Source organism: Pelobates fuscus, chromosome 9 (genome assembly GCF_036172605.1).
Source record: "Pelobates fuscus isolate aPelFus1 chromosome 9, aPelFus1.pri, whole genome shotgun sequence".
Lineage (NCBI taxonomy): Eukaryota > Metazoa > Chordata > Amphibia > Anura > Pelobatidae > Pelobates > Pelobates fuscus.
The window spans coordinates 48,859,450-48,869,307 of record NC_086325.1 but is presented as its reverse complement, the minus strand read 5'-3'; the positions used below and the strand labels follow the sequence as shown (position 1 = coordinate 48,869,307).

At 39.5% G+C, this 9,858-nt stretch overlaps 1 protein-coding gene across 4 annotated transcripts in view; it reads right to left on the bottom strand.

Moving 5' to 3' along the window:
* Window positions 1-559: 559 nt before the first annotated feature.
* Window positions 560-9,858, bottom strand: part of PLS3 (plastin 3) — an 81,403-nt gene continuing 72,104 nt past the window's right edge. For all 4 annotated transcript variants that reach the window (XM_063431924.1, XM_063431923.1, XM_063431926.1 and 1 more), the window contains 6 exons: window positions 6,076-6,154; window positions 4,792-4,906; window positions 4,544-4,677; window positions 3,356-3,479; window positions 2,543-2,667; window positions 560-1,750 (listed from right to left, as the gene is read on the bottom strand). In XM_063431924.1, coding sequence (XP_063287994.1) covers window positions 1,618-1,750; window positions 2,543-2,667; window positions 3,356-3,479; window positions 4,544-4,677; window positions 4,792-4,906; window positions 6,076-6,154 — 710 coding nt within the window. In that variant the 3' untranslated portion in view covers window positions 560-1,617. The remainder of the gene's footprint in view (window positions 1,751-2,542; window positions 2,668-3,355; window positions 3,480-4,543; window positions 4,678-4,791; window positions 4,907-6,075; window positions 6,155-9,858) is intronic.

The window sequence follows — 9,858 nt, the reverse complement described above, 5'->3', positions numbered from 1 at the left end:
CCGTTCGCGAACTTTTCGCTGGCGAATAGCGTGTTCGCGGCGAACATACGCGATTTCCGGTCCGCCCCCTATTCGTCATCATTGAGTGAACTTTGGCCTGGAACCTCACAGTCAGCAGACACATTCCAGCCAATCAGCAGCAGACCCTCCCTCCCAGGATGTGTCTGCTGACTGTGAGGTTCCGGGCCAAAGTTCACTCAATGATAACGAATAGGGGGCGGACCGGAAATCACGTATGTTCGTTCGCCGCGAACACGCTATTGTTCGCCGGCGAAAAGTTTGCGAACGGTTCGGCGGACAGTTCGCAACATCACTATTGGTCAACTTTAAACAAAACCGTAACAATTAGAATAAAATAGCTATGCTGTGCAGAGTGGAAGGCTTATTTCAAATCAGAACTTTCCAACCACTTTAACAATTTGTTATTTAGTGTATAGACCCCAATGGTTCTTTTTTTTGGTTTATGAGAACACTGCATGTAATATGTATTAACAGACACTTGGCAGACATTTACTAGTCATCACTTTCAGTAATTTTGAACACACACAAAAAACACACCTCCCTTTTAGTGGTTTTATTTTGGTGTTTAAGCAATACCAGATTGCAAATTATAGAAGTCAGAAAAAATGATGGCAGCGGTTGATACACCATATTAAACATAACTGAGCCACATCTATACTATGTTTGTATGTTCCCATACTATTCTAAGAGTAAATTGCCGGGTCCTGTAAGCCTTTCAGCACTTTGCACGCCACTTTTAATCAAGCATTTAAATTCAAAGGCAGTATTCCCTCTAAGGTGAGCCATCCAGAGCTGAAATAATTATCAATAAAGTCATCAGGGAAAAAAAATTAAAAATCACACTGCAGTTGCAGAAGATACTCAAGGCAAGGATGTTCTGTAGATTTTATCATAAGAAATTATTTGAACCATTTCCAGCCTAAAAATACTCGCCCTAGAGGGAAAACGGACTATAGTTGTAGTGTTCAAGGTTTTATAATGCTAGCAAACAACCCAATGAAACAGCAGAATCCATTTGCTCAGAACATGATGGCCTGTTTCGGTTACAAAAATACACCCCTCAAGTAGAAAAGCAATAAAAATAAAAATAAAAAAAAAATGGTCTGTGTTTACCCATCATATTTATTTCCCCCCAAAAAATCCACAGACATGGTGATGTATATTATTTTAACTAGACAAGAATGAGAGATATGGGTTATAAATTCCATCACCTTATGAAAATATAGCTGCAGTACCAGAAAATAAAATACCCCATTTTCTGCAGCATATGTTTGCAATCACAAAGCTCTGCAATACATTGACGGTTTCATGGAACAGCAATAATGATATAACCGGGAAAAGCCAAACAGTCCAAAGCATGAATGCATTTCGGTGTGAACTTGAATGGTCAACCGGAAAGAGAGCACTTGTGGCTTTACAGCGCTTCTTCCTGAGGATTGGGAGGCTTCTAATGTTGCTAGGAACACCTGAACTCTTGCCACATTTAGCAACCCTTACACCCAATGTAGAACTAGGTGTGGGGCTAATAAAATGGTAATATATATTCAGGGTTAGGGGGGGGGGGGTTCACACTTCCTCCAATCTGGAATGTCAAATTTATGCTTTCTTCATCCCTCGTCCCATCAAGCAGGCAAACACTGTCATGACCATCTTGGGTTTCACTTCTACAAGGTCCTCTGGAAGAGCGTATACTCTTGCACCAATACGTCTCGCCAAAGACACTGCATATCTGGTAGGAGGAAAATGAGAATGTCATCCATTGATTAGGACAGGAGAGAAAAAAAAAAAAAAAAAAGAAGCCAAGTCAACTCAATTAAACACAAGATCGGGGATGTTAAAAGACCCGTGATGTTACCTGGATTTACAAATTCTGCCAAACTTTGGACAAACTGCCCAGATTGGCAATTTAAAAGGAGACTCCAAGCACTATAGCAACTACAACACATCCTGGCACCCGCCTTTTGTAAGCAGAAAAAACATTTTACAACTACTGGACTTTGGTCAGACAGAGATCTTCCATCTCTCTCTCTGTCTGAAGTAGTAGTGGCAGGGAGCAGCTGCCAGTGGCCCCCTTGGGTAAACCATTCTAAAACAAACAATTTGACAAGTTGCAATAGAGGGAGGTAATGTGCCAGTGCACTCCGGCACTAGAAATACTATGTTGCCCTGCACTGTTTATGGTGCGTGGAGTATTTATTTAAGGTGTAATTTCAACAAGCCCTATATTAGGTAGCAAAACCCCAATGGTAGAGATGTAGCAATCAAAAATGGTTAATTCACTAAAAATAAAAATTAAAAGTCGTCAAAGCTCAACGTCTTCAAATGGTGGTTACTTGCTATATTCAGCTAAAAAAAAAAAAAAAAAAAACTACTGAAATCTATTAAAATTGATATAAAAAAAAGTGCAAACTTTCTATAGCATTATGATTGATCGAGCAAAGTGTGGCCAAGGACAAACCAAAATTGCATGGGGACAGATTAACTATATGGTTTTATGCAGGGAACATGGATAGACACTTACTTGGCATTCTCAAGCTTGTCTTCATCAGTAAGATCGCCAGTCTTTACAAGTTCATAATTAATACTTTCAGGTTGAATGGCATCGATCAGATCCACTACTGCTAAACTGGTGGAGATTGTTTTGTCCTACAAAAGGAAAAAAAGATGTGACATTGCATGTCTTGAATACCAATAAAACACAAATAATGAGGAAAATAAATTGATAATTGTTTTTGGAGAAAACCTTTCTAAAATCGATTTTAATGGATTTATGTACATAATCCTTCCATCTAATGTTCATCTCAATTCATTAATAATAAGTACTAATAGATTGTGGTGAATTTGCATGAAAGTGTATTTAGTAACTAGAAAATTAAGTTTTATGTTCCAAATTTTCACATCATCTCAAATTATTGCAAAGAAGAGCAAAAGGCATTTATCCAAAGAAGTCTAAAAATGCTAGTTAAGGAGGCATTAATCAAATATCTGCTAATACATTCCTGGCTAAAAAAAAAAAAAAAAAAAACTAGTACGGCATACGTTTTTGAATGTAATTTCCAAGAGTCAAGGATTATGGGAAACGTAGTCCACGGCCATAAGTGACAGAACAATCATTACGGACTCAATATTTATTTGTTAATTTGTAGCCTGAAAAACACAGACTACTGAAATAGACAGTTCTTAATCTCAAAGCCGTTGTGTCCTGTCCTGAATTAAAATTTATTTTAGAAGACAGGATAAGAAATACATATTTATAATTTCTGTAATTTGACACCTCATTATGCAAATTGATATTACTCAAACCATGTATGATTTAGCAAAATTGATTTTTTACCTTAAAACTCTGAATAGAGGTGGTCTTCCCAGCTTCAGATAATGATTTATTTACCCAATTTACAATGATGTCATCATTTGCTTTCTGGCCATCACCCAGGTCCTCCAGTACATTTATTGTGCACCTAAAATGAATAACCAAAAGGTTTAACCATCACTTCAATAGTTTGCGATTGTACACTATACTAGTTTAAAGGGAAACTTGACTTTTGTTCTAAACCAGCAAGCAAACAAATAGATTAAAGTACATTAACAAACCAAAATAAAGCAAGGAAAACATTGAGTAGTATGTTAAAAAAATAAAATAAAAAATGTAAAACTAGTATAAACTTTGTTAGATTACATAGTTGGACACTACTCATTTAAGAGCGTTTCAAGTCTGATTTCAGATTCTGACCTTATCTGCATGGAATTACAAAAATGCACCTTTAAACTAGAACTTCCTTTAATGAAAGTTTCCTAGTTCTTTATCAGGTGATATCTGCTGCCTGTCTGTCCAACTTTTTTCCCCCACCAATACTTTTTATTGTTTCTTCATAGAATGCCTTTGACCAATTATAAGAGAGGCATAAGAAAGACAGCAAAACTCAATTACATATTTCAACAAAACCGTTAAATGAAAACGTTACAAAACAAAAACTCATGTAATGATCACCCATCATTCTTTCAATTTGCATTACTTGCAGATAGTGCACCAGCTAGCAATTTATTGTGACTTGTCAATATCATTTTCAGTTATCTGGGGCAAAGCTAGCTGCGTGAGAGTCAAGATTGTCTGTAGCATAAAAGATTTCAAAGGAATTTGAGAAGCCATCTGTCACCTTATAAGATATGATAAAAACTAAACCTGCTACAAACTAGGGTCTTGATAACACTGTTTAAGCATTACTTCTAGAACTACGTGTGGCTCGTTTGATTAAATATGCAACACATTTTTAGTGATCAATTAACAATTTAAACACTTATTAACTAAGCAGACACATAATACAAACTGTTCATCTAATCTTTACAGATCCAGGCAAAATACTGGACTTGAGCCCATTGCCTCCTGGTGTAAAATTACATTTGATCAAAGCCTTTTTAGCTTAAAGCATAGCTGTTTTAATGAACACTGTTTTACAGAAAAATATTTTCCAATTAAAACTGTGTGCAAACCGTGTTAAACTACTTTGCATGAAGAAATGCTCACCGTCTCATCAGTTGCCAGACCAAGGCCAAGGTCAGTGTTGGATTTCCATCATTCAGATCCTGACCTCCAATCCCCACAAGTGAGAACTTAGCAGGATGCTTCCCCAAGTCAACTGCATAGTTGCAGTTCTCAAGCTGAAGGTTAAAAAGACATCTTAAAACAAATCCTCAGCAAGACATTGAACAACAAAAACAATATTCCTGTGATTTAATGGAGCATTAAAAATCTGCATCAATGTGCCTATTTACCTTTTTCATATTTGCCCCAAGTTTAGGATATGGTGGCTTGTTCACTTTATTCCAGTCAACGGGAACTTTAATCTTCTCGTACAATTGCAAAATTACTAAGGCATCCTGTAGATCTCTAAAACAAAATTGGGCAAATATAAGTCGTATACTCTAGTAAATGCAGATTTGCAGTTTAGCTTTGTTTAAACATTGCATGCAATATACATTTGTAATGAAATTCCCTAATATTGATAGCTCATTAAAAACCCAATAGAACAACCGCTAAACCAAATTTATTATTTTTTTTTTTTCAGCAAAATATCTGACCACTAGACCAGCAGAGAGGTGGGTACATGTCATTGCAAATCACTGATTCTCTAGGTTATGTCCTGTCCTTGCTGATGCTCTACATCAAGCATGTCAAACTCGCGGCCCACAATGAATATTTTTGCAGCCCGGCGAGCCGCGAGTTTGCCATGCTTCCTAAAGCAGAGTAGAACCTGCTCGTCTTACATTGCAGGTGCCTACTTTGTCATAAATTACCCGGCCGGAGAGGAGAGGTCCCTAATGGCGGCGAGGGAGCTCAGTCTTCCTGCTCCTCACTGCTTTCGCGCACGTGCGTGTCCTCTGTAGTGATGCCAGAATATAATGTAATCCCGGCACCCAGCATCACTAAACTGCGAGTGTGAGGAGCAGGAAGGCATAGCTCCCAAAAGTAGATCAGGGAGAGGCCCCACACCAGCTCCTAAAGGCAGGGAGCAATAAATAAAATTATGTGAGTGAGAGAGTGTGTGTGTGTGTGTGTGTGTCTGTAAGAGAGTGTGTGTGTGTGTCTGTAAGAGAGTGTGCGTGTGTGTGTGTGTGTGTGTGTATCAGTGTTGCGATGGCTGCGGCTGGACAGTGGAGGATCTGAAGGCACGCAACGCCACGTCACATTCTGACATGACGTCAACGTGCTGCACCTTCACAGGTTTTCAAGGAGTAGCAGGAGGATCCGTTTGGCACAGGATGCAGACGGCGCCATTGGGGGTATATCACAGGCTGAACTCCGGAGTCTCATGTTGGCAGCGGCAATGTGAGAGGAGTCTGCATGTTGGTGAATATTGTGTTTTTTGTTTTGTTTTTTAAACATGGTATGTGTTTAGTAGAGGGGGATGCTGGGATTTTGTACAGAGGGGGGTGGGGGGGAGGGGACTGGGATTTAGTACAAATTCAATAAAACAAAATTGTGTTTCCTGAAGGTATAAACTTTGTGATTATCAGAAAGTCGTGTGTATGGAGTTATTTTTAAGAGCAAATACACACCCATACAAATGGTTAACGTGAGGGTTCACGCCAAGAGAGTTCATCCAGTTCCGGAATGTTCTTTCCTCTCGAGTTTCGCCTGAGAAAAAGAAGAAAAAGAAATTAAGCAACCTCACTAAGACATTTACAATAAACAGTCCACAAACCAAATAGAAGATCAAACTCATTTTTTTTTTTATTAAATAAAAAAAAAAGAAAAAGAAATACAAAAGAATGGAAGATTTGGGGGGGGGGGGGGGGGGGTAGGGGGGGAGACGCAAGACATTAATTTAATTAGTTTACGGTCAGGTATCACCTATTTTATTTGACCAAGTAACTGTAAATGTAGCAATTCACCAGTAGATGGAGCTAATGTACAGTCTGACAAGTAATGCATCTCACCATCTCCTTCTAGAAATACAGTTCGATTGTGCTGTAATGCCGGCTAAGCAATGCCAATGTATTAGAGAATGTCGGATATTAAAGAAGTTCCGTGAAATTTACATGTGCATTTTAAATAATTTAACAGGAAAATGATGCAGGCAGAAATAATATCAGATTCTGAAAAGCAACAGATAGGTACAAAAAAAGTTTCCCACGGATAGATAGATAGTTAAAAATCTGACCGAAGGTACATAAACATGGTTGTAAGAAAGGAAGTAGAAAAGATAGGCGGTTTATTGCAAAATTCCAATGTAAACAGGCTAAAAAAATGAGATGGTCAATTATATCTAAGAATATATTGAGATACTAATCTGGATTATGATATTGCTCCATTAATAGAAATTAAAGTACAGTTGCAGTGATACTCCCTTGAACAAAGTTTGAAAGGACATTCTAAGGCCCCAAATCACTTAATTTTAATGTAGTAATTTTTGAGCATGATGCGGTCCCTGTAGCTCTAAATTTAAAATAATGTGATTTCTTAGAAATGGCAGTTTTCTTTCTGCAACACTCATGCACTTAGTAACTAATAATCACACAGACGCTGCGAGCTATGGACTAAAATTGATACAATAATTGAATCTATTTTACGTCCAACATCAGTATGCAAAATGCTGGTAGCAGAGTGTGCATTCAACAGTGGGCTACATATTTCTCAAAACAAAGATTTTGATTGGAAGTGTGCCGTGATCGCTGTGCATGTTCTCTATATCTGCAATGCTTCTCCGAGAGGAATTTGATTTGACATAAGTCATCAAGCGAGATGATTTGCCAGTAGGAAGATCAGGCTGCAGTGAGGAGTCGATCTCAATGCGGTTATAAAGGCAAGTAATTAAACTGTGTTTTGAATGTTTAATTTTTTTTACATTTTATCTTTTTAAAGTGGCAGTAATCCAACCTATTAAAAGGGACATATCAAACTTAAACAAAATACACTGCTTTTCATAATGAGAATGTTTTTCGTACAGCCTCAGGAAACTCCCAAGACGATTTCTTGGTGATACCAATGTGGATTTATCTCCAAACCAAATTTCCAAAGAAATGAATACCATCCCTAATGTAAAAAGCTCAGTAGCATTTTAATGTATTGATATTTACATAGCGCCAGGTTATTCCGCAGCGCTTTACAATAAAAGGGGTATTACAAAATGCGACAATAACAAAATGTAACAGGAACAATAGGTAGTTGAGGGCCCTGCTCAAATGAGCTTACAGTCTAGAGGAGGTGGGGTATAAAATCACATTAGGAAGGGTATTGAGGGAGACAGCAAATGGACATGGTGTGAAAGTAGCAGAACTGGAGGTGAGAGTGTGGCACTTTAGGAGAGGGCAAGAGGAAGGTTTGAGAGATAGAAGTTACTCTTGGAGGCCATGAGCAATCCTGAAAATATGTTTTTTGAGGGACTTTTAAAAGGACTGAGAGAGGCAGTATAGAGAGAGAACAAAAGGGGACCAAGAACTGATTCTTGAGGAACTCTGAGACAAGACGAGGAGAAGAGGTGCTGTTGGAAAAAGAGATACTAAAGGAGTGTTGGGAGAGATAGGAGGAGAACCACAAGAGGGCTCTGTCATAGAGACCAAGAGATTGAAGAGTTAGTGGAAGGAGGCCATGATCAACAGTGTCAATGGCAGGAGAGAGGTCAAGAAGAGCTAGTAGTGGCCTTTGGATTTAGCTGCGATTAGGTCATTTGTAAACTTTAATAAGAGCAGTCTCAGTAGAGTGGAGGGGGTGAAAGCCAGATTGAAGAGGATCAAGGAGGGAGTTAGAATTTAGGAAGAGAGTTATATGAGTGAAGACAAGTCTTTCTAGAAGCTTTGAGGAAAAAGTAAGCAGGGATATGAGACGATAGTTGGAAGTGGAAGACGGGTCTAGGGATGGCTTTTTTAGGATGGGTATGACAGTAGCATGCTTAAGGGGAGCAGGAACAATGCCAGATGATAGAGCAGTTTATGATGGTACAAAACAAGGGGTGAGAGCTCTGATGAGGTGGGAAGGTACTGGATCAAGCGGACAGGTGGTGGGACGAGAGGAGAGAAGTGCAGCCACCTCCTGTAGGGATGGTATGGTCCAAGTGAGGTTGAGAGAGAGGGGAGAATTCATTCTTTAACTGTTTAATCTTGTTAGTAAAGTAACATGCAAAGCTATCAGCTGAAAGATTAGTTTGTGGAGTGGTCACAGCAGGGCAAATAATAGAGTTAAAAGTGTTAAAGAGATGCCTAGGATTGCGGGAGCATGAACTAATGAGAAAAGAAAACGAAGACTGTTTAGCAAGGGTGAGGGCTGAACTGTATGAGCGCAAGACAAATTTATATTGTAGAAAGTCTGACAAGGTGCAAGACTTCCTCCAGCAGCAGCTGAACGGGAGCATCTCTGCAGGTAGCAGGTTGACTTAGTGTGCCACGTTTGGATGCATGCCCTCCTTGAGGAGCGTGCTTGGAGTGGGCTGCAGCGTCTAGGGCAGAGGTTAGGAGATAGTCAGAGAGGGAAAGGAGAAGGTAGGGATGGATGAGAGTTTGGAATGGAGAGTTGCTGGAGGTCAAGAGAATTCAGATTCCTCCTCAGTCAATAAATTATAGGAGGTGGTGGTGTGATAGAGGAAATGGCGTATTACAGAGATTGGAGACTGAGCGGGCATTTGAAAAAATAAGATCTAGGGTATTGACAGCTACACGTGTGGGAGAATTAGCCCATTGCGATAGCCCAAAGGAGGATGTGATTGAAATAAGTTTTAGGGCTACGGAGGACAAGGGTGGGTTAATGGGAATGTTGACATCCCCTAGAATTAGGGATGGGGTATTGCTTGAGAGGAAGTAAGGAAGCCAGGCAGCAAAATGGTCAAGGAAGAGACGAGGAGAACCTGGGGGCCGATAAATAACTGAAATGTTTGCAGATAAGGGTTTGAATAAGCGAATGGAGTGAATTTCGAAGGAGGAGAAAGAGGGAAGGGGAGTGGGTAGAGGTTTGAAGGAGCAGTGGGGAGAAAGGAGAAACCCTACACCGCCACCTTTACTGTCAGACTGTCTTAGGTTGAGCGTAAACTGTAGACTACCTTAGGATAATGATGCAGAGGTAGCTGTGTCAGCAGGAGAGAGCCAAGTTTCAGTTAAAGCAAGTAAGTTTAGGGAGCATGAGATAAATAAATCATGGATAGAAATAGATTTAGTTATGTTGCATACAGAGTGTGCATTCCATAGGGCAGAATGGAAGGAGGGTTTAGAGGGAGAATTACATGGGATGGACATAAGATTGGAGAGGTTTCTGGGTTGGACACAAGGTCAGTAGGTAGAGGCGGGACCAGGGTTTGTAAGACAGTGTCTATAGCATCTCCTTAAATCTGCATGAAATGGAACTTGTCAGTA